This window comes from Drosophila gunungcola, chromosome 3R (genome assembly GCF_025200985.1).
Source record: "Drosophila gunungcola strain Sukarami chromosome 3R, Dgunungcola_SK_2, whole genome shotgun sequence".
Classification (NCBI taxonomy): Eukaryota; Metazoa; Arthropoda; class Insecta; order Diptera; family Drosophilidae; genus Drosophila; species Drosophila gunungcola.
Window position 1 is genome coordinate 18,409,858 of NC_069139.1, and position 24,647 is coordinate 18,434,504.

The following is a 24,647-nucleotide window of genomic DNA, read 5'->3' on the forward strand; positions in this document are numbered from 1 at the left end:
TTGGATTTTATTTCATTTTTTCGGTGGTCCAGTTGGCTGCACTTAGAATAGTTGAGAGGCAAGCAATTTAAATGGAATTAATTGCAAGCATTTTACATTTTTATTTTGTGTGTTTGAGAGCTGATAAAAAAAGCCGTCCAACTTGAGCTCGATTAGACCAAGCGGAAGTTGCACGTCAACGTCACATTAGAGCCAAAGGCTATAAGACCAAAACTAAATCATAAAAAAAAAAACAGCAAATGCAAATACAATTTGCAAATTTTACTTGCATTTTTCTAACAATATTCCAATTTATACGAGTACCCCGGCCTGGAATTATTCAAAGGTAAAACGATAAAAGGCAATCGAATGGCAACGACTGGCCAATTGTTTTGGGCCAGGCCCACTGGACCATTGCCACCAGCAGCCAGCCAAACAGCAGCAGATGGAAAAATGCAACAATAAATCTCATTTTATGCAGAGCGCAGAGCGAACGGCCCTTTTATAGGTAACGCTAATGTGGCCCAAAATTGAACTTGACATTTGAATGCCCAATTAACCATGACGTCGACCAGAGCCGAGGGTCCAGGACATGTCCGCGTTAGCAATGCCAATGGCCAGACCACAGAAGCTTCCATTTTCAGGTCAAGTTTTCGGGCATTCCGATGCGTTTTGCCGTGGCCCGTTTTATTGGAGCAATTCGGGCTATGTGGTGTGCTCAAGGTGCCTCGGGGTCCTCCTCCAGCTTCCTGCTAATTAACCCACTTTCTTAGGCCGCCCGACCTTTTTTTGCTCTGCCCCCAGACTGGCTCTTTTATCTCAGCCATTCGAATCGCTGCGGTAAAAATTTGCCTGTCATAAAATACCTTTGGAACTGGCCAAAGCTGAAATATGTCAAAAGCACTCTGCTTGCAGCTACTATTTTTTTACATTCAGTTTGTTGTTAGTTTTAAGTGTTACCTAGGACTTAAATTTATGCGTATGAGACTTTTATAAACAAAATTTATTTTTCCATATTATACTAACTACAAGGCATTTTAAAATTACAAAGTGTTTTTTATTTACTGTTATATAGTATTGTTGTGTATAATTTCAAAATGTTTTTAAGTTATATATGTAAAATATATCAACACATGATTCGACTTTTATAATTTGTTGGTTAGCTGAATAACATAAAGTTGTATACACAGATCTACATATTTTATTTCTTGCAAAAACAAAGGGTATTTCGAGAATCAGTAACCTATTTGACTGAGTTATTTTACTATTTCGATGTGAGAGCAATTCTCACGCGGCGGCAGCTAGCCAGTTCACGCAGAGGCTGTTTTTCGGCCGGTCTTGGCCTGGTCTGGCTGGGGATGATTATAAAATTGCGATAAATATTTATACCGCTCTTAGATTTATGGTGATTCATATCACCAGCCGGCAGAGCGGAGTCATCGTTGGCATCGGCTAACAGGTAACGTTCATAAACATTTTTATTAGCAATAATTGCACAATTTTCCATGTGGTTCATTTGCGTGCGCGAGTAGAAAAGTAGAAAAAAATACAACTGGGTAAGCCGACTGTCATCAATCATGGAGTGGCGATAAGCCAACTTTCTGGCCTTGGCAGCCCCAAGGGTCACTCTCAAATGACCATAATTTCCATGTGTCGGAAAGGAGTGCTGAAAAAAGTCAAATGCCATATTTAAATAATTCTAATTATGTGCAATCAATTCGGCTAAAGGTTTAGACTGATTTTCTGTGCAAATTGTCATGGCCGCAAGCCAGCGCACACCAAAGTTAACTGTATTTATTAATAATTTATATTATTTGTTTATAGAAGGCCAACACTCCATCGAAGGCCAATGCTGCTCACTTAGCTAATGCTGTGCCATAACTTAATGGCCGATTTGCTTTCAAATCAGAACCCTAAGGAAAAACTATTTGCTGGCATTGAAAATAATTAAATGTTTTGATAATTTATTTGGCATTTGCAAAAATAATTTTCTTCGGAAATACATTAGTTTCTAAACAAACATATTACAGAGTTGGTGGCCGCAGTTCTGTAAAAAGTAATAGTTGTGTGCCTATGTAAAATGCCTAGACAAAATACTTTAAGTAATCGAGATACATATATTGTTGTCTTGTTTATAAATCTAAGCAAATGAAGCTAAACTATTCAATAAAAATTTTTCAGTGACGTATTCTGCACCATGTTCCCTAAACATCCCTTTTTTAAATTCAAAACTAAATTGTTTCTAAATAAACAAACACATATAAAAAAGCTCTTCAATTATTATTTATTTTAAAAATGGACTTACAATTTTTTTTTATTTTGAATGCAACTGTTTTCTTGGTCACAGCTGTTAATAAATAAATTATATAAACAAAAGTGCTCTACATATTGCAGTCGCCTTACAAGTAAAAAAGTTAACTACATTTTCATGTGTAATTGGGTGCCGGTGCAACCCAAATTTCTGGGGTGACTGCTAAGTGTTTTGTCTTGTAATTTACAAATGCAAAATAGCCGAATGTGACAAAATGCATTCGCCTGACAATTTATCGTGTAGCCTGCTTCCCTGGCGATTGGGTGAGGTGCTGGATCTGGTAGCCCCAGCTCTCCCCCCAAAATCCTCCCGCTCCCTAAATCTCCTGTAGCCGAAAAACTAGTTTACGCATTTTGCGTGTGCTCAGGCTTTGATAGGCGATGTGGATTTATATTTATGGGCCTAGTCGGGCGTGGCCTTGATCTAGAATTTCAGTTGTGCCGGCCGAGCGTTTTACCGATGTTTTCATTTTCATTTCAGCGCCGCACAACGCGGCGTATGTGTGATGTGCGCGATCTCGGGCGATCTCAGGTGAGTTAAGGTGATGTTTTCGTGTTCGCCGTTTGCACCGCGCACTTGCGTAATCATATATCGGGGTGCTAAGTACCGGTTTAAACGCCGGCCCAGACCAGTTAGCTAGTTTTTATATTTTATGCATCTGAACTGAAGCGCCGTGGAAACGCGTGCGATATTTTACTCATTTTTCCACGCCACGTTTCTGTATTTCTTTCTGCACTTGTAATTTATTGAGAAATTTAATTGAATTCGCATGCTCGCCAACCGGTCGTTTGATTTTTGTCCACCCGATTACACATTGAGCAATTGCTCGATCACATACGTTTTCCCAGCGCTAATCAGAGTTTTAGCACACAGTTGGTGTAAAAACCATTCTTGATAAACAATACAACAAGTGTTTTTATGATAGTACACTTTAAAAAAATCCAGTGTGCTAAAAATACTTGTTTCTGATTTGAAGGAAAAAAGTAAAAATATTTTTCTTAATCAGTAATTATATTTGTAATTTTTTGGATAGCAGTCTTTACCGGCTTTTTCTCCGATTAAGATAGAAGTGAAATAATATTAGCTTCTACTAACCAAAAACAATAATAATTATTTTAAGAACTGTGTTGTTCTAAGTGCACTTTCTTTGGCTCGTGCTATAAAATAAAGAAGCTCATAATATTTTTGATTCATTCACTTCAATTCAATAGCAGCATGTTCCACCTTCACTTAACTTTTCTTTTTATTCTATGCCTGGCAGCTGTGATCCTAGCTGACGACATGGACTCGGATTCCTTACAGGATCAGTATGAAAGGGAGCAGTATAAAATACGCAAAAGTATGCATATTTTAAGACTTGTTTTTAAAATAATTTAACCGGCAATGGCGGTATTCGGCAGATGTTTGCATCCAAAATCCTGAGTATGGCAAGTGCGAAGGACGGCGTCGCCTGTGGTACTACGATTTGAGCAAGGCCAAGTGCCAAACTTTTATTTACTCCAATTGTGGTGGAAATGGCAACCTTTTCTTTACCCGAGAATCATGCCAGGAATTCTGCGGCAAATACAACTGGAAGAAGAATCGTAAGGGAGGACGTCCACGTATGGCTGTTTTCAAGAAGTACAATTTGAGTGCATAAAACATTTTAAACAAGTAAGTAAATAAAAGACTAAGACAAAATGTATTGTTTGTTATACTTATTACTTAAAACAATATTGCCTTACAAGTTAAATTAGTTGAACGGACTAAAACACATTTTCATTAGCCAAAAAGTGTATAAATACTGCGATTGAATGTGCATTTGTTTTCTCCAACTGTGGCGACAATGAAAATCCATTCTTCACCAAGGAAAATTGCGAGACAGTCCAAATAATCCAAAAACTAAAACGGTTAATAATTTAAATAGGAATACAAAGTTATTTCTAATTTATAACCCATAAAAATTAATAATATTTTGTTTGTATACTTTATAAGTTTTTTAGATGTTTTGCATAATTTTATCAACTATTTTTATTTTATTTTGAAGTGTTCATGACTTACTTGCAAATAAAAAACTTTCCTTTTATTCAGAAAAAATTATATTTAAATAAATTTGTATGTGAGGCGTGTGGTAAACACTGAGTAAATTTCAAGTGAAAAATAATTTTCAAGAGTTATTATTTCTTAGCTGCTTAATTTAAGTTAGCGAAAAAAGCACATTTTCATTAAAATTTTCATTAACAAGACACACTAATATAAATTCTCAAAGCAATTGTTGGCAAAGTTTATTTAATATTCTGAGTTCAAATAGTAAAGAATGATTTTGCTTTCCATTTTTCTGGGTCTGATGACCTGCTTTGTGACTATAGTTCAGTCTACCGATTCCAGAAACCGTAAGTTATGGTTTTGTCATATGTAGCAGGGTATCATTTTGGAAGTTAACATGAAATTTATTCAATATTATTTTGTATTAATTTTAATTATTTAGCCAATTGTTACATGGTTTTTGATTCTGGACGATGCTCACGATATCGAATAGTGTGGGCTTTCTCGCAATACGATGATGAATGCATACAGGTCCTCTACTCTGGATGTGGAGGAAATAGAAACCGATTTTCCACCAAGGCTCAATGCGAACATTTTTGCGCATCAGTTTGGTCTAAATAACTTTCCGAAATATGTCTTTACACTTAAACTCAAAATAGTTACACGAATTATAGTTTTTAAGTGATTTTTAGCATTACTTAAATGTTCGCAATTAAAGCGCTTTCGTTTCGACCATGTTTTGTTGGCGTCTGGCGGTTTTTTTGGTACAAGTCGTAGCCGGCGCTCAGGAATAAAAGATAGCCAGAACAAGCAGTGGAAAGCTTTTCTCCATATAAAGTGCCAAACACACACTCCCACAGGGCCGGAACTTGAGATTTGTCAAGGGCTGGGCAAATATTCGTTGCTTGCTGGCAATTTAACCAGGCCAACAGCATTTGACAGTAGCGAAATGAAAGCTCGCCGGAAAAGTTTGCTTGTCGGATACTTCTTTTTTTTACAACTTTTCTCTGGGCTTTATTGTGCGCCGTTAGAGGCATAAATCACCGATGAGGGGGCAAAATGTGCAAGTTTACAGGTTGACTCGTCGCTCGTACGCAAAAAGCACATTACCAAGAATGGCAATCGCAATCGCAACTGCAAAGGCAATGCCAATGGCCAATAGCGAAATCAAAGAATAAAGTCACGCAATTTCAATTACAAATAAACGCACCGACGGAGAAATGGCCAATGGGGGGATCCTGATGCTGACTACACACATATCCGTGGCCATAGCTTAAGCAATAATAATAATAATAATGAAATTGTGATAAGCTGCGCGCCACAAATTGCACGCGAGTGAGACGGGGAGACAATAATTTAAACCGTTAAGCGCAAGATGAGGCTTCAAATGCAGCCGCCCAGAGATGGAAACGTGACACGACTGCGGATAGATACAATCGGTTTTAAAATATATTGGTTTCAAAATATATTGAGTTGGTAAAATCATAAAACATAAAAAAACTGCCAATTAGAAAAATTAGGCCGCATTTGGGCTCTGAGCTTAGATTCTTTCGTTGGTGTCGTTATCGCTATTATATTAAAGAATAAAATACAAATTGATAAATTACAAACTACTACTGTTTTAAGTTGTTTATATACGAAATCTATTCTATATTAAAGTCTGTGATTGGATACATTAAGGAAATTCAACAACGTGAAAAGAATAAAATTTAATGAGGTAAAATAATACCATTAATGTTATTTTTATATGGGAAAAACTATTTTCAAGTTTAGATTTTTTAAGCAACAAGAAAATCCTCTTTGAGGTCCGATGTGAGGCTCACGTTCAGCTCGTTCAAGAAAACGTCATTCTGACTGGCTTGAATCTTCGCCAATCCTCTTTGTGGCCAACAACATTAGGCCCGAGCTGCGCTTCGCTGTTGGCCAGTGCCAATTAATATTCGCATGATCAAATGGTTAACGCATTTAGCCGTATAAAAAACCAACAAGACATCGCGCCGCATCGCAAACCGGCTCACATTAAATTCGCATTTACGCGTTTGCCTTTGTGTAACTGATCGACGTTTTCCCCCCGGCCAATAATTGTCTTATATTTGACTAAGATCCCGGTTGTTGTGGGAAAGTGGGCCTTAATTGACATCACGAGGCGTTTAAACGATCGCCTTACCTCGCAACAAAAAAATTAAACAACTTGTGGCATCAGTTAATTATGTATTTATTTAGTATTTTCCTTCAGTTTCAGTTTTTGCTCATTCTTTTCTTTGGATAAACACTTAAAAATTTTGAGTTTGTGTTGTCACAACTTTGCAATCTGCCGTTTATATTGGTTTTATAAAATTTCATTAGTTATGGGCTAGGCTGGTTGAGTACGACTTTGTATATATAGTTTAATAAAATTGATTTATTTTCCGTGTGCGTGTCTATGGCATAACAAACTGCTGCCCAGAGAAAATTGATTAAGATGAGTTTAGTTTGTAATTATCTTCGATTTGTATTGAGTAGGTAGGTACTTAATGGAATCTGTTGTACCACAAGCAGGCTAACATTTAAAGCGTTCGGATACATCAATAGAGAAGGGTCGAGAATAAGCCTCGTTAAAAGTCTAAACTCAAACAAATATTCTACGTAAACCAAGTCAAAATAATAGCTATAACAACAAGGCCTGGCCTTAAACAAAAAACATTTTACAATCGAGTAAATGCAAATACACATATGATTTGATAAATGCTTACGTAACAACTAAGGGACTAGTTTAAAGTCATTTTAAAAAATTCGTAAAATATTCTCAAAAACATATTTATACTGACTCGTCACATCGATGTAGTCAATTCATTTTCACGATTTTGTAAGCATTTATTTGCTTATAACTTGATGCGTTGTCTGTCTTTGATTTGATTCGATTCGCTTAATATTCAATTAAAAATTATATAACAACACGCATACATATTATTATTAGAGTAAGTCGTATGTATATATGTATAATATGTAGTAAATGTGATTAGCCAATAGGTATATAGATCTTCATGAATGCGGGATATGATTTTGCATTGCTCTTTTGCATTAATTCAATTCTTTGCCTTTAGCGTTCAACATTAATAAAATTTTGTAATAAGCCAATATATTTTAATTTCTTCGCTCGTACGCCAAACGTGTTTTTCCTTTCTTTTGTTTATCTGTTAAAATTTGCTAAAACATTTCATTTACCATTGGTTTATATCATCAAGCATGATTTATTTTTTTTGCCACATAAATGCAATACCTCCTTATGTTTTTGGAATAGGGATGCAATTGTTACCCCTGAAAAACGGTCTAATGATAATTCCTTCCCTTGCAAAATGATTTAATAATTAAGTCGATTGAAAAGGAAAGCTTTCTGTCATATGTGGAAGTTGTGAGCTCCAATAAAGCCTTATTATTTGTTTGGTGCATTTCTCTTAGTTGGAAAAAATTGTGCCTTTTGTTGATTGTGAGTCTTTTTGTTCGTTTCGTTTGTAGTTTTTGTTCTTTGGCCATTCGAATATAGTTAAATAAATAGAAAAACCCCGCTCGTATAAAAGTCAAATGCGCAAGGACTACAAACTACTAGTTGTCTTACAAAAATTCCCTCTAACTACAACTTGAACAGTGCCCCATAACTGGTGAGGCAAAATAGTTTAGCGCATAGGCTGCGACTCCGACTGTGACTGCGACTGCGACTGTGACTGCGACTGAGACTGTGACCTGGCCTGAGTGGTGCCGGTGGTGACGGCGGTGTTTGCTTTCCTGGGGCCAGGTCCTGGCTCTATTTCCCGCCACAATACTCGCCCTGCAGCATTCCATTGTCCAGGAGCAGAGCCGGCGTGGTGGAGATTCCATCGCGCAGCGCCAGTTGATACGCCACCTCGAAGGCCTGGCCCAGAGTCAGGATTATCTCGCTGGCCAGATCCTGAATGAGTAAAAGAACATAAGGCCATTTGTCTTTGCAATATCTTTGCCAAACTCACTGTGCTTTGTACCAGGAATACATGGCAGTAGTGCAGGTCCTGCTCCTTGGTTATATAGGCAAAATGCCGCAGGTCCTCCGAGTCCTGGCAAGCGCAATTGATATTCTGAATCTCGTGCTCACAAATAGTGCGCTAGAAATTTTAGAACATTTTTAAGATTAAAAAACTCTAAATAGTGGCAGAATTATGGCTTAAATTATTATAAAAGTATGTTATAAAACCCATAACTCCTACAACCAAATTCTAAAATAGAAGGTTCAAACCCATGTGATACTATTTTTTCTACCTCTTACCTTGCTGCTCACGTCGATAAACTCCACTCCTCGATGACAAATGCCCAGCGAGAGTGGCGACCCCGATTTCCCTTCCCCTTCGGCTGAGGACTTCAGCTTTTGTATGGACTTCTTGGTGGACTCTGTGCCACGTAGTTCTTTCACAACCGTTGAGCCGAGGTACTTTCATAGAAAAAGGGAAAACAAAATTATATATAACCTGAATAGGCAATTTAAATTCTAAGTTAATTGTTTAATAATTGAAACTGCTTAAAATAATGAATAGAAAAATAATAAGTGTATAATTAAAACTGTCTGCTGAGATCTAGGAATAAAGGCAAAGTTCACAGCTTTAGTGTTAAACCCATGGTTCTTTAATTTGTATTTTGGGAAAAATTAACTACAATATCAACTTACTTGAACCTCGTAATTGATGCGCTCGTTGAGCAAAGTCAGCGCCGAGTGGCGCCATTCGGTGGTCCGTAGATTGGCCGGAAGGCCGAGCAGCAGCTCAGAAGGAGCCCGTATTTGCAGAGCGGCTACCTTTCTGGCTGGTGGAGCCGGTGGTGGTGGTGCGGGTCTTAAAACATAGATAACTCCCAGTTTACAGAAAGGTATTTCCAAACTAAATGACTATATCTTACCGACTCTTGCGATAACCAGTGATGGAGTTGCGGTGATTTACTGGATTGGCAGGAATCCGTGGTGGAGCCTCCCGGATCGTTCCGTTGCCGTTCGTTGTAAGTTGGTTGGTTTCATTATTCTCGCCCAGCGGCGTCTTCTGTGACTTGGAGTCGCTGTCACGCATCTGGCGGATGTAGGCCAACGATTGCAGAATACGCCTCCGGTGGCCCAGTTTGTTGATTTCCAGCACTGTCTGTAGCTCCACATCCCACACCCCGCACACGCTCTCAATGGTATTATAAAGATGCTTGCTAAAAGGATAACAATCAGAGGAGGATTTTAAAATACATTTTTTATTTGTAGGTACTCCCAATTAGTTACCAATGTGTGTGTTGTATCAAGATCGTCATATGAATACCTATGGTTGTGTCAAACTTATATTTTTAAAATGATCATTATAATATTTTACTTTGCATATAACTATTATTGAACAGCTTGCAATAACTATAGGGTTTAAATAAAAATACCTAAATGAACGTAGTAGATACTAGTATTTCAAACTCAATTTAAAAATATTGCCTTTTATTTTTATCAATTGCGATTGTCAGTTATTTAAAATATGGAAATATTTAATTTAAACCATAAGTGTTTTTTATTTTTAATTTGAATATTTTTTTATATCGATTAGGACTTATTTTAAATCTAAAATCCTCCACATTAATTTGAATATTTTAATACTAAGCAATTTAGTAGGCATTGTATTTAATATTACGATTTTGTAGTTCACTTAAATATGAAATACAAAAGGTTGGACTCATAAGCCAGATATTTATTTGTACTTTTCATGTTAACATCAGTACAGAGATTCTTTATTGGGAATGTAATTTAAATGGTACTCACTTGAAGAACTCCAGGTACTCCGGCAGGGCTATAGTACTGAGCCACTGTTGCAGCGTGGCCACTCCCTTCACCTTGTTCTCCTGCTGCGTCTTGAGCGGCACTTGCGGCTGAAACTCCGCCGGCGGCAAACTCTGGACAAAACGCAATAGCTTGGGCGCATCCCGTTCTGGAATGTGCAGCAGCGGAATATCCGGCTCCTCGAAGACATTGTGCTAGGAAAGAAGTGAACAGATATAAGTTCCCAACCCACCAAATAAGTTCCGGTCGGAGAACATACCACAAACTTGTAGTTATCATAGCCGTTCTCGAACAGCATCCGTTCCAGATGAAGTAAACCGGCGGTTCGGAGGCGCGTGGCCAATTCCCTTCGCTCGTTGGGCACCTCCATGTCCTCAAAGTCCAGCTCGATGTCGTGGGTGGGCGTGATACTGGTATTGAGGATTCCACTCCCGAAATTCTCTATAATCTCGGAGATCTTCTTTCGCGCCTCCTCAGCGTTAAAGGGACTCAGAAGGTTTAAGGAATTCCGAGCTGCCGAATGGCCACTTCCGGGCGACTTTGCAGGAGATTTGGCTGGCGATTTGCCAGGGGATTTGTTGGGCGACTTAGAGGGTGATCTTGGCGGCTTAATTGCTATTTCTCCGGAGGAGTTTCCATTGGGCTCCGCCGGCTGATTGGTAGGCGTTGTCGGCGGCTTGACGAATTTCTTCTCCGGCACCGATGGCTTGCTGGGAATGGGCGGACGCACTCTGGGCAGAGTTTGCTGCTGCTTGCCCTCCTCCTGGATTTTCAGCTGCACCTCGCTCGGCTCCTTGACCTGCTGGGAGGCACCCTTCAGGAGGCCGGCGAAGGGCACATCGCTGACAAACTCTTCCACGTAGTCCGTGGAATGGGAGAGGCTGTGATCCGAGCACGAGATGCTGGAGCTCAGGGATCCGGAGGAGGGAGCCGGACAACGGGGCACCACCGTAACCGTGTCGTCGTAGTCGTAGCCCGGCGTACTCAGCGTGGGCAACAGTTTCGATGGCGACGAGCCCGTCTCGATCATCAGCTGCTGGGCCGCCTGCAGCTGGAGCAGGGCGGACCGGCGCTTGTACTCCTGGCTGAGCGGTCGGATCCGCTCGTGGATGGTGCGCTCCGCTTGGCTGGAGCTCGGCGGCGGATGGTCCGGCGTCGGGGGCTGCTTGTAGTGGGTGGGGCTGCTGGGGATCTGCTGCTTGGCCTCGCAGTTCTCATCGCCGCCGTTGGATTTGGCAGCCACATTTGCACCACTGAAATATTGTAAATTAATTGATTAGAATTCATTGAGCACTAAAAACATCTGACGCGACTATTCAATTTAGAATTTATAACAATATATTTTGAAAACAATTTTTGTGATATTATCAATACACAATTTAAAAAGAGTAAGTTAGTAGGCACATAAGGATTAGCCTAGATTAGCGCTAATTTGATTTACAATTTTTTTAGTTGCGTTAAATTAAAACTGTCTAGCATTAACTAAAGTTAACATAGTCACGAAGCCGTTATTTTAATGATCATTAACGCAATATTAGTTGTTTGTGTTAATATGGATATTCATTGAAAGTACACCACTTTTAATGAATCCTAATTAATTTTTAATACCACTACTTAAAAATAAGGCAATACAATACCTGCTGTTCCGATTGCGCTTAAGTTTTCGATTCGGGTTGTACGACTTGAGGGTGGCATTTTCTGCTGATTTGAGCAGTTCCTTGGACAGCTTGGTGGTGGCACTTCGAGGAGCTGGGATCGGGCGCTTCATAGAGTTGGTGGCCGGGGAATCTCCGCTAGAATTGGGCACACTCGTCTCACTGTTCAGTTCCGAGCTGCTGCACTGGCGGTCCAACATGTCATCTGTAAATGTTTTGATGAGATGGACTCGATTTAGAACTACGATAAATACTTACTACTGGAACTGAGGCTCATTCCGCCGGCAATGGCGGATCGAGTACTCTGCCTGGCACTGGCATAAAGACGATCGTTCCGCTGCCGTTCCCGCAACTGTGTCTCATCGAAGCTCATGCCGCCAACACTGCCATGGCTCTGATGCGAGTACGGACTATCGCTGGTCGGCTGGCGGCGCACCTGGCTTTGGCCATGGCCGTGTCCGTGGCTCTGACTCTGGCTCTGACTGGATGGGGAGCTGTAGCTGAATTGCTGGCCAGAGCCGGCGTGAGTGGGCGAAACGGAGAGGTTGCGCCTCGGCGGCTTCTTGGGCGGTCCGGCCGGGGCGAAGGTGCTCATCTGCATGGGTTGGCCAAGGCCGCCGGTGGAGCAGCGGGATCGGGGCGATACCGAGGCTGGCTCAAAGCTGCTCAGCGATGAGGAAGGGCTCACACTGTAGCCACCACCCATGTCACTAAGGAAGAAAGGTAGAAATTACAGATGAATGATTAACATTTTAGCCAAAAATGGTTAAATACTATTACTAGAGCTTACGAAGGATTAATTTAAATTTGAACAAAAAAAGTTAAAACTTTTAACTAAAACTTAAGATAATTATATTAAATTTAATAGCTCCACAGAAAATGTTTCAGTGCTCTTCTATAGATTTCCATTGCATTGACATACTTTTGACTATGCAGCGGTGAGTGTGCGTTGAGATCCTGGTAAAAGCGATCCTCTGTCTGGAGGGCACTGTCCAAGGACTTTCCTCCGTTGTAGGGACCACCGTTTCCGGCACTCAGCCGCTGTTTACTGTATCCGGATTGTTGCATGGAGTGCGAGTGGTTTAGCAAGTGGTTGTTGGAGTTAAAATGGTAGTGATTGCTGTGCGGCTGCTGCTGCTGCTGCTGCGAATGGTGTTTGCTCTGGCTACGACCTGAGTTTGGAGGCCCTGAGTGTTGCCTGTAGATCACCTCGTCGCCCTCATCGGTGTCCATTTGGTTACGGAAGTCTGCGGGAAAGAAGAACAAATGTAATATTGAAATTGCGAAATAGACAAATTATGAGATAACTATTTTAATGCATATCAATGGGATGAACAATACCATTGTTTAAGTACCTATATAAGAATTCAAATAATTTAAATAAACACCAACAAAATAATAATATGGAGTTTGAGATTTTTGCAATCACTTAAGACTCCAGCTGAAGTAAATATTAAAACCTGCGGTTATCTCTATCGCACTGTACACATACACAAGCGCATTCAAATTGGGTCATCATTGTTTATATATTTCATTTCACAAAACAACCTTGATATAAATATGACTAACATAAAATCATATTTTAAAGCAAACCCTCGGGCTCTACGTACTGTTGATCACAGCCACAATGTGCTTGGTGACATGCGGTGGAAATTCGCGCAGAATGTCCAGAGCTGTGCGTCCTTCGTTGTCGGTGGCCGCCAAACTGATGCCAGCTTTCAGTAGAGTCCTCACCACGTTCTCCTTGCCGCAAAGAGCTGCTTCATGCAGAGCAGTTCCCGAAGGAGTTAGCAAGTTCACACTGACTCCGGCGGACAAAAGGACCTCCACCACGCTTTTGTGGCCATTCCGACTGGCCAGATGCAGACAGGTGTGGGGAAAAATGGCTCTACACGGGGATGCCGGCGACGAGGGTGATGGTGTACCCCGTTCCGAGGCCTCAGTGCCCAGATGGGCTATCAATTCCGGATGGGCTCGTATCAGCATTTGAACCGCCTGCAGGCGTCCATATTGTGCGGCCAAATCCAGAGGGGTTTCTCCTCGCGAATTGCGCATATTGGGATCCGCATCGTGATGCAACAGCAGGGCCAAGGCTCCCGTGTGTCCATGTTGGGCGGCACAGTGCAGAGGTGTTTCCTGCTCGATTGTCTGCAGATTGGCACTAGCCGGTCGATACGGATGTGTGAGCAGCAGTCGCACAATCTCCGTTTCGCCTGCCCAGGCGGCCAAGTGGAGCGGAGAAGATCCCCGCGAGTCTGGAAGATTGGGCGAGGCTTCGTGAGCCAGCAACAGCCGCACTATGTCCTCGTGCCCATTGAGACAGGCATGATGCAAGGCCGAGTAGCCACCGCTGTCCTGGACATTCACACCAGTGCCACGGCGCAGACTGGCCAGCGGTCCTGCCCTTTTGGCCTTCTGGCTAAGGACCTTCTCGATGTGCGAGATGTTGCCATTGCGGGCCGCCTCCAGGAACTCCTGATCCTTGCCCATTGTAGAAAAAGGCTGCAACGTATAATGATTAAATCAAAATTAAATATAAAAGTATATGTTTTTAATATTTTAGCTTATCAAAAAGATACAATACCACTGAAAAATAAGTTAAAATGAAATGTTAGATCCCTACAGAACTTTTAAATAATCTTTGTGGTAATTATGTTTCGTTTGTGAAAATGCTGGTTTAATATTTTAAAAACTGTTAATGTACATTACAAAAAAAAATTTCAAGGAGGGCCAGGTAAAATCATAATTTTTAAAAAACGATGTTTTACTCATTGCATAGATTGCAATTTAACAGAAAGCATTTTAATTGTTATACAATTCAAATGCAATTACTACCAGCAAGCTCAGTCCTTTTAAGTCGTACAACAATGTTTTCTTCCTGTGTGCTAATGGGTTCCCATTAATGGACTTCCCTGCACTCCCAATCGCTCCAAGACAAGCCCTAACCTTTGTGAGGGGACTTGTCTGTCTGCCTGCTCTGAGTTGATTTGCTGCAAATGAATTATGACTGTCAAGTGTGCTTCATTAAAACGCCTTCGGCTTTGTGGCTTCGCAGGCCTTTGCGGGTCGCCTTTTTACCTCTTAGCCCTAATGACTTTTAGCCCGTCTTTCCATTTAATCCGGCCACCACGCCACCCATTTACGCGCAGCTCTCAATCAGAAGAGGGTTGCCATTAAAAAAATTGCACAATAAGATGGGCGGCTGGAGGTTAGTGGGTGGTGGATTGAACGTATGGAGGTCAGAGGGTGTCGAGTGGAGCCTTTCTCCTGATGAAGTGCTTCTCACGCGCTGGAATATCTTCGAGTATCTTTGATATGTACGTGACACATTCCACACAGAAACCGTGGGGCAGAAAATAAAAGCCGTGATATGACAGCAGTAAGCTCTACGAGATGCAGATAAAGCCAGTGGTATCTAGAAATGATGTGACAGTGTACAAAAAGTTATAACATTCTGAGAGACATGAGAAAATAACTTAATTTTTCATTGTATAGTTTTAAATAAATTGAGAAAAGTAGACATTAGTTACTAATCTAATATCATAATTTTTAGTATTTCAGAGCGCAATCAATACTTAAACTTCCTTTTGAACTTAATCTGTTGTTCCTCAATTAACCTTTGAAATGTTTATTCATGTAATGCTGAAGTAAATCAGTGGGGAAACAACACTCAAGTGTTTTCTAGTTATACCGAGATCAGTTAGCACTATGACTGATGCGTCAGTAAAAAAGTTACACAGCTTTTGCAATGTGTGAAATGTGATATACAGATAGGAATCAGTCACTTGTTGAATGATCAGTTGGTTGGGGAAAATATTGCAGAGAAAAAGTCAATATTGTGCCCATAGTCCTGACTTTAAGGGGAATGCAATATTAAATGATAAAGCACGTTTTAAGCGCCTAAAAGCGGTCTGCATTCCACTTTTGTATGCTTCAATGAGATAAATACACGACGGCAACAGATAATCACCTGCTTTCACACACTCTCGCAGCGATTTTACACACACCCACCCTGGTGCATGTGACGTTTATCATACTACATACTATGAAATTCAACAAAAGGTAGGTTAGGCACATCCTTGGGGGTGAAGAAAGGGTCTGGAGAGTGTTCGAGAGAAAGTCCGAGAGAGAGTTGCAGGGAGTGCGCCTGCTCTGCCGCGCCCACCACCAACTTCTCCCCGAACCCCCGTCCCCTCCCAAGTCCGTAACCCCCAGAGTCCTTACCCAATCCCCAGCACCCCACCTCACGCCCTTGCCCCCGCCAAGCTATTCATAATTTTTCGCTTGCAAAACTCTGAGGCGTGTCAGCAAAAAGGGGGGAAATAAGGAGGGGGGCTTATTACTGGGGATGCGTTTAGGCCAGGCCCAAAGAAAAGGCAACGGAAATTGAGCGACATTATAAAAACGACTTGACACCAGCCACAACAACAAAACAGAAGCCAACCCATTGCCAATTGGCAGCAGAGATTGTGCAGTTCCTAAGCCATAATTGGGTCAAAGGATGTTGACCCTAGGCACCACAGCGCAGTCCAGTATTTGTGTTTCTGTAACTGAAAACCGTTTGTCTGGCAAGTTATTTCCTGTCTCTAGGTTTCCCCTTTATATTATTTCTACAACCAAGTTCACACAATTTGTTATTGGCATTTGTGGCTGGTGCACTTAAAAGGCGTGTACTTTTTGTACTTCCATAGCCATATACACACACATTTTCGCTTTTACCTTTTGCGCTTAGTTTATTTGGGATGTCGTTGCTCGACACTACACAAGTATATATAGCACTTCCGTTGGTGGGCGGACTTTCTTCGTTGATTGAATAAAACTCATTTGATTCCGCTGCAATTTATGGGACGTCGTCGTCGCATTAACCTCGCACATCTTCTCTAGCACATTTTTCCCACCGCCTGCGATTCCGATTCCGTCTGCGATTCCGTGTCCGATTTTGATTCGGAATTTCTGTACTCCGCCCGATAGCGACTCTCGCATGCGACTGACTGACTAACTGAATGACTGCCTGAGTTCGGGGCCCCGGGGTCTGCGTTAGTTCCTCCGTAATAATTCCCAGACACCATACCATACCATACCATACCATACCATACCATACCATTCCGTACCAGACTCTCTCCGCCGTGCGCTGTGCACTTTGCTCTGTATCCGACGAAAGTTTTTCTCCGACTTTTTCTCTGTTTATGAGCTGGGCCGAACGGCTACAATACAATTTCAGCGCTTTCACTTGATTGTTTTGCTTCTCACAATGCGGGCGAAAGAGCGGAGAAAATTTGTTGGAGGCAGAGAGTGCTTGAACGAGAGAACAAATACATTTTTGTTTGTTGTTTATCGGGGCGATAATACGCTTTTGTTTACGTATTTTGATGTGCAAAACTGACAAACGCACAGTCGTTGAAAGAGAGTGCGTACGTACCAAGTATACCGAGTATATGTCTCTCGGGAGAGCAGAGTATGCTATAAATAGTTGCAACCATTGTCCAAGAATGCAGCATATAAGGGAACACGCCTTTTAATAAATAAATGTTCCCTCGCTGAAATGCAGCGGATTGAGTTACCGATCGACTCGATCACTTGATTAATGATCTGTGCAAGGAATGCCCCCGACAAATGGGCGAATGGATCTGGTTTATATCTCTGGCAGATCTTGGGGCGCCGCGATTAGGAGTATTTACCCAAGTGTAAACAGAAGCGATTAGAGAAGTGGAACGGCAGTTCTTGGAACTTATCTTGAAGTACTTGCTAAAAAACTTAAACAACGGAAACCAACTTTTGTTTGTTGTTATTTTTCTTACTTTAATACATACATATTTAAGTTTTGATAAGACCTTTTGTAGCACTACTTAAACAGTTTTAGCACCCGTAAAGAATAAACTTATTATTAGGGTCTTATACTTTCATAATCTTATATTCATACAATGCAAATAAATTGTATACACCCAGAGAAAAACCCAATAGTAAAATTAAACATTAAAACATTTGAATGTAACTTTTTAATCATATTATAAACTTACTTAAAACTTACAATAAACTAAAAATATTATAATGTAATTATTAACATAATTAGTTGGTCTTTTCAATAGGAAAATTGTAGATTTCAATTTTTATTTAATTTGAAACTAAATTTTTACATACCTAAAAATAACAATGAAATTGTAAAAACACTTTGTCAGTACCGAAAATATTTAATTCCAAGATAAAATATTTGGGTTTACCATGATTTTTCTCTGGCTATTATAGCTAAAATATATTTTTACATTATGTTATCAAAAATGTCTTTTATTTAATGAAATATTAACCAACTTGTATTTCGCTTTGTGGGTATTTTTTATTGCTGATTATATATTAATGTTAAGTTTTTAAATAGTTTTTGTGTTTTATAATTTAATGAAGAAACAAGCAAATTATTTGAGTGCCATAATTGCTATGCGAACACTTTCCTACGCCGAAATGTGACCAGTTCCCACAGATACTGGCTCATATTTCGCAGTCGCTACGAAGTTCCCAAACTCAACCGAAATTTCTCACGTAGTCGTTACCCGGCAATCCACCGAATACCAGAAAAAAAACTTACAAGTGTAACTACTCATGTAGTAAACAAAATATGAGTAACTTTTTGTTAAGCCCCTTTCTCTGGCGCCCTTCAGCTCGTCACTTGTTGTTGTTGGTGAGCTTTTGCTGGCATTTCGCTCGCTCTCCGAATATCACGCATGCGCCGTGTTGAGCTTTCTTATCACACCATTGTTTTGGGTAAAAGTTTCGTTTCTTGTTTGGCTGAACAAAGCTTTGCCTATCAGCTGATTTGATAAGAGCCAGCAGTTAACCCCTTGATGGCCGCTTCTTTGAGGTACTGGGTTATTACAATTTCGGATTTATTTTAATTTTTTTAATTCGTTTATTAAATTATGTTGACAAAATGACTATGTTTTTTTCTTATTTTCAACTAACTGGCTTAACTTACTTACTTTCATTGCACACATTAAATAGATACCTTTTACTATGTTCTGGTAAAGAAAACTACCTTTGTTTTTTCAAAGATAAAGCTTGTTTTTAAGTTGACTCAACAAAAGCTTCCTCCATTGGCTGTTGTGATAAGAGCCAGCGCTTAACCCCTGGGTGACCGTTTCGGCCGGGATCGTTGTGCAATGACTGGCACATGAGTTATGGCTATATAGCTCTATGGCTCGCCCGACTGCCAACGTGACTCACTTGGTCAGCCCCAAACGTCTGTTTTGTGGGCGGACACAAGCGGCGAGTTGTTGTGGCATGCCACATTCGCACACAGGCAAATAAACCCGGCCGCAAACAAATAAAATAGACAGACGGCCAACACCTACGACTGGTCGTACGACCCACCGCATGAGTTTTCATACTCAATTGCCGCAAATGCCACAAATATGTGTAATTGACTTGAAAATGCGCCAAGCAAATCAATCCGCACACAGTCGTTCCGTCGTCCGTCCCATGTCCGTCCACAGTCCATTTTCGACCTCAAGTGCAGCGCGTGAACTCATTCTCATTCGCTGGCCAGCAAAATACTCCACACTCCGATCGGCTTACACTTACAAAAAAAATTGGCAAGAACAATTAATATTATTTTAATTAATTTATTTTTTTGTGTCATTTTAGAGATTTATAGGCTTATCATATATATATATATATATTTATTTATTTAGAAAGCTTTCAATTTATGAAAAGTCTTTAAATTTAAAAACAATTTTAGTAAACAAACTTATAAACTTTTTCACTTAATCTGTAAACTATTCATAAAACTATCTAAAATAGGTTTCCTTTACTTTAAAATTTAAAATTTTTAAAAAGTTTTTTACATTAAAGAGTATTCTTAAGTACTATCTAAACTATATGTTGACAACAACAATGTTAATGTTATAAATATTATATTTTGGATTAATTATTTTTTTATTTTTTTGCCAGTGTATATAAGCTTAGGTCAGCTCCGCTCGCTTGCTGTGTGATTGATGAATGTTGCATATTTCGGACGCCGTTGGCTGCCACCATTGTGTGGCATTAATGAGACACCGGCCATTTGTTTTGCCATTTTTTGCCATTGCCGCACGACAGTGAAACCGAACCGAACTTTGGTTGCCTTACAAATTGTGAACTGTTCGGTTGTGCACTCCCCCTTGTGGGTGCATTTTATATTATTTCCCTCGTTGTCTGTGATCGTTACAATTGTGGAAATCGTATCGTTTTATGGTTATTGTAACACATCGACTTTGCAGCAATTAGAGGCGCATTATGTGGGCTTTGAATATTTTCGGATCTCGGGATTTAGTGTCTGCGATAGAAGAGCAGAGTGCCGGGCTTATAGCGGAACTGTTTATTACCATAAATAATTGTCAACGCCAGCCGAGAAACGTCAACTGATATACTGTCATGCCCTGATCTCGGTTTGGGTTCGGTCTGTGCATTTGGCCCGGTATTCATTTCAGCTAACTGCACACTTGAAAGGCCCGGAGCCGCCAACCGATCTGCGATGACTACGCCGCACCCTGACGTCACTTTTGGGTGGGTGCAGCAGCAGCAGCCGCAGCCGCTGCAACATCAACATCAAAATCAGCATCAACATGAACTGCAACAACTTATGACTGCATGGTGCCACATAGTGTTTGCCGCACCGTATCTCTGCCCTGCATTGCTCATAATAAAGTCATTAGAATGTTCGAGTGTCGTGCGCTTTTGAGGCGTTAATGGTTTAGTTCCGCTGCATTGACTACGCGACTTGCGGTCGCTCAACTTCCGCATAGAACAAATTGGTTGGGAATTGGGCATTAGCCATGCACTAATATAGCGCAACGCTTATCGTTGATATCGGTATGGGGCGGGGTGCAGAAAATGTAACAATTTATTAATGCACTTAGAGCCATAAATTGAGGCATTAACTTGGGCAAGCAAGCTTAGCGATTAAAGTAATTCCCGAAGTCGATTTTATTAAGATTACTTCATTGTTTCCTTTTAACAGAAAGCCAGGGGTGTGCTGCTAAAAACTATTGCAAGTTGTGTTTATTTTGCTGAAAGCTAGGACAACATCAAGCCAATTTTAACAAATCAAATCATTTCATTTAATAGAATGTATAATGTTTGAAAATATCTAAAGTATAATTAAGTAGTTATAAGTCACTTATAAGTTATTTTTAAGTTAACTACAATAAAGACAACAGATATGAAGCAACTGATAAATTAGAAATTATTTATATATATTCCAAAATTATGAATAATTTATGTTACGTCACACCTTAGAAATTTGTTAATTTTTATTTAATTTCATTCAATTACCATTGTCAAATGAAATATGTTTTGAAAAATCATATGTTGTTTTAATACTGTAAAACCAAGGTCTATCCTTTTTTTCTAATTGGTTCTGTGACTTCTTCATCTGCGTAGTAGTCTGGTTCGGAAACGGTAATCCTCTTACGAACCACAAAACACGCGTTCCGACACTGACTATCAGTGGCAAACCGATTTGGATTCCCACCGCAACCGCTATATAGGTACTCGGTGCATCTATTGGTCATAAGGTTGTAGCCAAAAACCCTAATGAACTTCTTGCATGTTCCATAACTAGGTGTGAAAAGGCACAATTCTGCGAATTAAGGAATTAAGTAGTTCTGACTGATTCCAAAACACCTGGTCTACCCTGATTAATTCTGAATCCTCCTATCTTTGTAAGACGTTTTACAGATATGTTTGGTTTCGTAACATGTCCATAAACCTTTGTTGGACAGAAAAATCCGCAAAGCAAAGCCAAGAAAGTAAGGTTAATCCGCATGGCTCAGACTTCTCTTTAGAGATGACTCTGATTTTGAGGTAATAGAAAAATAGAAAGACCGTCAGCGAATCTAATTCGATTTGGATGCAAATGAATTGACTTATTTAATATTTTTTCAACCGTATCTTGAGAAGGTATTCTTGATAAGTTGAAGTTATCATTTATAAAAGTGTATGGTTTGTTTATTCTGTTCTCTTCTAGTATCTTTACTTCAGAATGATAGATTCATCGATTGATTTTTATAACACACAACTACGTTACTTTTAATCACATAAAAATCAAACTTATCTAGCGCTTTTAATCATCAAAATATCTAATAAATCACAGATTATTTTCAGTGTAGCGATAGTAAACAAGGCGCTTCTTCTGATTGGAAACTAATTTCGTTCTCACAGAACGTCAGCCCAAAATGATGACGCTGAACCGGAGTGAACCGAGCCGAACTGATTGAAGTGCAGCTCAAATTGAAAGATTGAGTGCCCGGCCGTCCAGTCTGTTTGTCAGTCCGTCCAGGAGTCCATGGGTCCATCGGTTCGTCTGTCCATTGGTTCGTTGGTGCATTGGTGCATTGGTTCAAATGTATGTAGGCAAGGGGCCAGCCTGTGTCAGTCAGCCTGGTGGCAGACAAAATGTTGCTAACGATGCTGCTGGCTTTTGGGCCAACTCTCCGGGCTATCTCGTGTCATTGTCGCACGACTCACGACGGTGATAAATAATCATCAGTCAGTCAGCGGAGCAGTCAAGTGCTCACTTGCTTTGGATTTGGCTGCGGCTGTGGCTGTGGCTGTGGCTATGGCTCCTGCTTTTCTGTGCCTCTAATTAAGCTCCGCTGCAATTGCACGTACTTGTAATTGCATAAAGGGTAACGGTATTAGGTCCCTCGGACAAGAGGCCGTGCCCATCGATTCGGAATTACTATACTATATGTACTTCTGGTTATTATCGCCATCGCCGGATGGCTGTTTTTGGTAGCTGCACTCGCGACTGATAGCACAACTTGGCAATGACATTTCAATGCATTTATGATGTTTATCTCCTCGCTGCGCGGTTGCCCGCAGTAAGCAGGACCAGTCTTTGGCGATACGATGCCAATTGTCAAGTGGCCGGAGGGCGAAAGGGGCAGAGCTCTCTTTCGCTGCACTGATTTAGATAAATTGCGCACGTTTTCTAAGGCAGGGCAGAGCAGGGCAGGGCATTTAAGTCCGTTTTTGCTATCAAAACAACTTCATCAACGACTCATTGATCTTGCGGTCAGGTTCATTTCGTATATTTTCCGTTGGCCAGCTTAATTGGCCAGCGGTGATGGCCGTTTGATAGGCCCCCATAAGCAGTTTTTAATTAGGACCGGCCCCTTAACAAAGGATGCCGATTTCGCTGTCGATGCCGATGCCGATGCCGATGCCAATGCCGATGCTTTGGACCAGCTGCAAAAGCCAAGAAATCCGCTCTCATAACTCACTCAACTGGCTTTGATTTATTTGGGGCATGGCCGAATTAGCATACAATTAGAGCAAATGCGCGGCTTATGCAATTTATGAAATATTTATGCCGGCCCAGGGATATTTCCCTAGCATTATGCAAATTGTCGGAGCAACAACGTAGCTCTGGTATCCGTATTTAAAATTATCCATAAGCCAGTCTTCGATGGCCACATAAATATATAGTTTTTCCTTTTTTCCTCTTTTTTCTGCTATTTATCTATTATTATTATTGTTCATTTTTTTGGGAAAGTTTACTGCTACACAGCGGGCATTTTGGTGACCGTTAAATGCCATTAACCAGACGATGCCGCGGCATTGGCAGTGGCATTGTTGTTGACCGCTTGCCGTCCGGCGGCAGCCGCACAAGAAAATGAAGCAGGTGCGCAATTGTCAATTTTCCTGCTTGCTGGGCACCGAAGGATGGTGAGCGAGAGAGACGTCGGCAGCCACAACAAAGAAAACAATCAATGCGATGGAAAACTAAGTAAATTCGAGAGGTACAACGAATCTACAATGCCCTTGTTTCCTCTAAATTAAAGTTAAAACATTAATTATGCCAACATAGCAGAAAAGATGATTTAAAATATTGTTAGTCACTAAAGATATTGGCGAAACCTCTACAAAAAATATTATATTAATGAATAAAATATTTAATTCCACGTAATAGCACCGTAAAAATAAATGAGCTTTAAATGTCGTAAAAATTGAATGTGATACAATCGCGTTATTTTTATCATTAATAAAAATTAAAGCCTATGTACTCAAATGACATTTTTAATATAAAAAATATTGCGAATTAAATTTTATTTCATTTCATAAAAAAACGCAAATAATTTTTCGACTTGAAATTTTTTTTTTTTTTGTTATAGGTCATTGCCTTATCTTTTTTATTCAGAATTTTGTGTACTTTTTAAATTAAAATATAACAAAATTTAAATGATATGTTTTAACACGGTCATCTCCTAACAGAGAAGATGGGTTTATTAAACTGGTCCTTTTTAACCATAAGTGTTTGGTTTTCCGCTCTTAGCCAGAAGAATGGATAGCAATCTTTGAGTTGAAAAAGCCAACAAAAATGCAATACCCAGTGCTGGCTTAAGGGTATTTAGCCAACTTGGTTTGTCTCGTTTTTTGTATATTTTGTACACAGTTTTTCTTTTTATCAGTTGCATATCTGCTTGACGCAGACATAGTAAGTAGCTTTGGTTGCTGCTTTTCCTGCTGCTGCTGCTGCCGCTGCTGCTGGTGCGGCAGCCGGCTGTGATTATTATGATTGTCCAGTGAAGCATGGAGGATGGCTGTGGCGGAGCCATGTCGATGGGGTATTGTCATGATTTATGGCCTTTTCCTAGAGAGCCAGCGATAGAGTGAGCGAGAGATCTGATGCGCGGCGCTTGTTCTACGACCTGTTGCTCGGAGATATCTCTATATGTGGCTCACATGTGTCCGAGATGTGCTGACCAATAATAATAATAATAATTTGCTTGATTAATGGTTCGGCTTTGTGACACCAATTTGGCATGTGCCCCCCAGTCCGAACGATGTCACCTCGGGGGATGCAGATTCATCTGCAAAAACGCTGGTCAAGTGGAAAATTTTTCTATCT

The 24,647-nt window shown here is 40.3% G+C and overlaps 3 protein-coding genes across 9 annotated transcripts in view; 1 reads left to right on the forward strand and 2 right to left on the reverse strand.

Moving 5' to 3' along the window:
* Positions 1-3,495: 3,495 nt before the first annotated feature.
* LOC128252207 (amyloid-beta precursor protein-like) overlaps positions 3,496-24,647 on the forward strand; it is a 109,281-nt gene continuing 88,129 nt past the window's right edge. For 2 of the 3 annotated variants that reach the window (XM_052979749.1, XM_052979750.1), the window contains exons 1-2: positions 3,496-3,629; positions 3,691-3,943. In XM_052979749.1, coding sequence (XP_052835709.1) covers positions 3,506-3,629; positions 3,691-3,929 — 363 coding nt within the window. In that variant the 5' untranslated portion in view covers positions 3,496-3,505 and the 3' untranslated portion in view covers positions 3,930-3,943. Of the gene's footprint in view, positions 3,630-3,690; positions 3,944-4,017; positions 4,232-24,647 lie in introns of those variants that run through there. The other variant, XM_052979748.1, reaches the window with a different exon arrangement.
* LOC128252202 (ankyrin repeat and SAM domain-containing protein 1A) lies at positions 6,300-17,050 on the reverse strand. Of its 5 annotated transcripts, XM_052979738.1 has the most exons (13): positions 14,846-15,176; positions 14,603-14,757; positions 13,378-14,269; positions 12,690-13,014; positions 12,026-12,477; positions 11,750-11,972; positions 10,372-11,365; positions 10,095-10,306; positions 9,215-9,505; positions 8,988-9,150; positions 8,592-8,753; positions 8,299-8,430; positions 6,300-8,240 (listed from the first exon to the last, which is right to left on the reverse strand). In XM_052979738.1, exons 3-13 carry the CDS (start codon positions 14,255-14,257, stop codon positions 8,097-8,099), a joined length of 3,978 nt encoding a protein of 1,325 aa, XP_052835698.1. In that variant the 5' UTR covers positions 14,258-14,269; positions 14,603-14,757; positions 14,846-15,176; the 3' UTR covers positions 6,300-8,096. The 5 variants fall into 5 exon arrangements, with proteins under 5 accessions (XP_052835698.1, XP_052835699.1, XP_052835695.1 ...); XM_052979739.1 differs by lacking the exons at positions 14,603-14,757; positions 14,846-15,176 and adding an exon at positions 16,879-17,050; XM_052979735.1 differs by lacking the exons at positions 14,603-14,757; positions 14,846-15,176 and adding an exon at positions 16,869-16,888.
* LOC128252206 (kunitz-type serine protease inhibitor B3) lies at positions 21,037-21,565 on the reverse strand. Its single transcript, XM_052979747.1, has 2 exons — positions 21,428-21,565; positions 21,037-21,374 (listed from the first exon to the last, which is right to left on the reverse strand). Exons 1-2 carry the CDS (start codon positions 21,558-21,560, stop codon positions 21,130-21,132), a joined length of 378 nt encoding a protein of 125 aa, XP_052835707.1. The 5' UTR covers positions 21,561-21,565; the 3' UTR covers positions 21,037-21,129.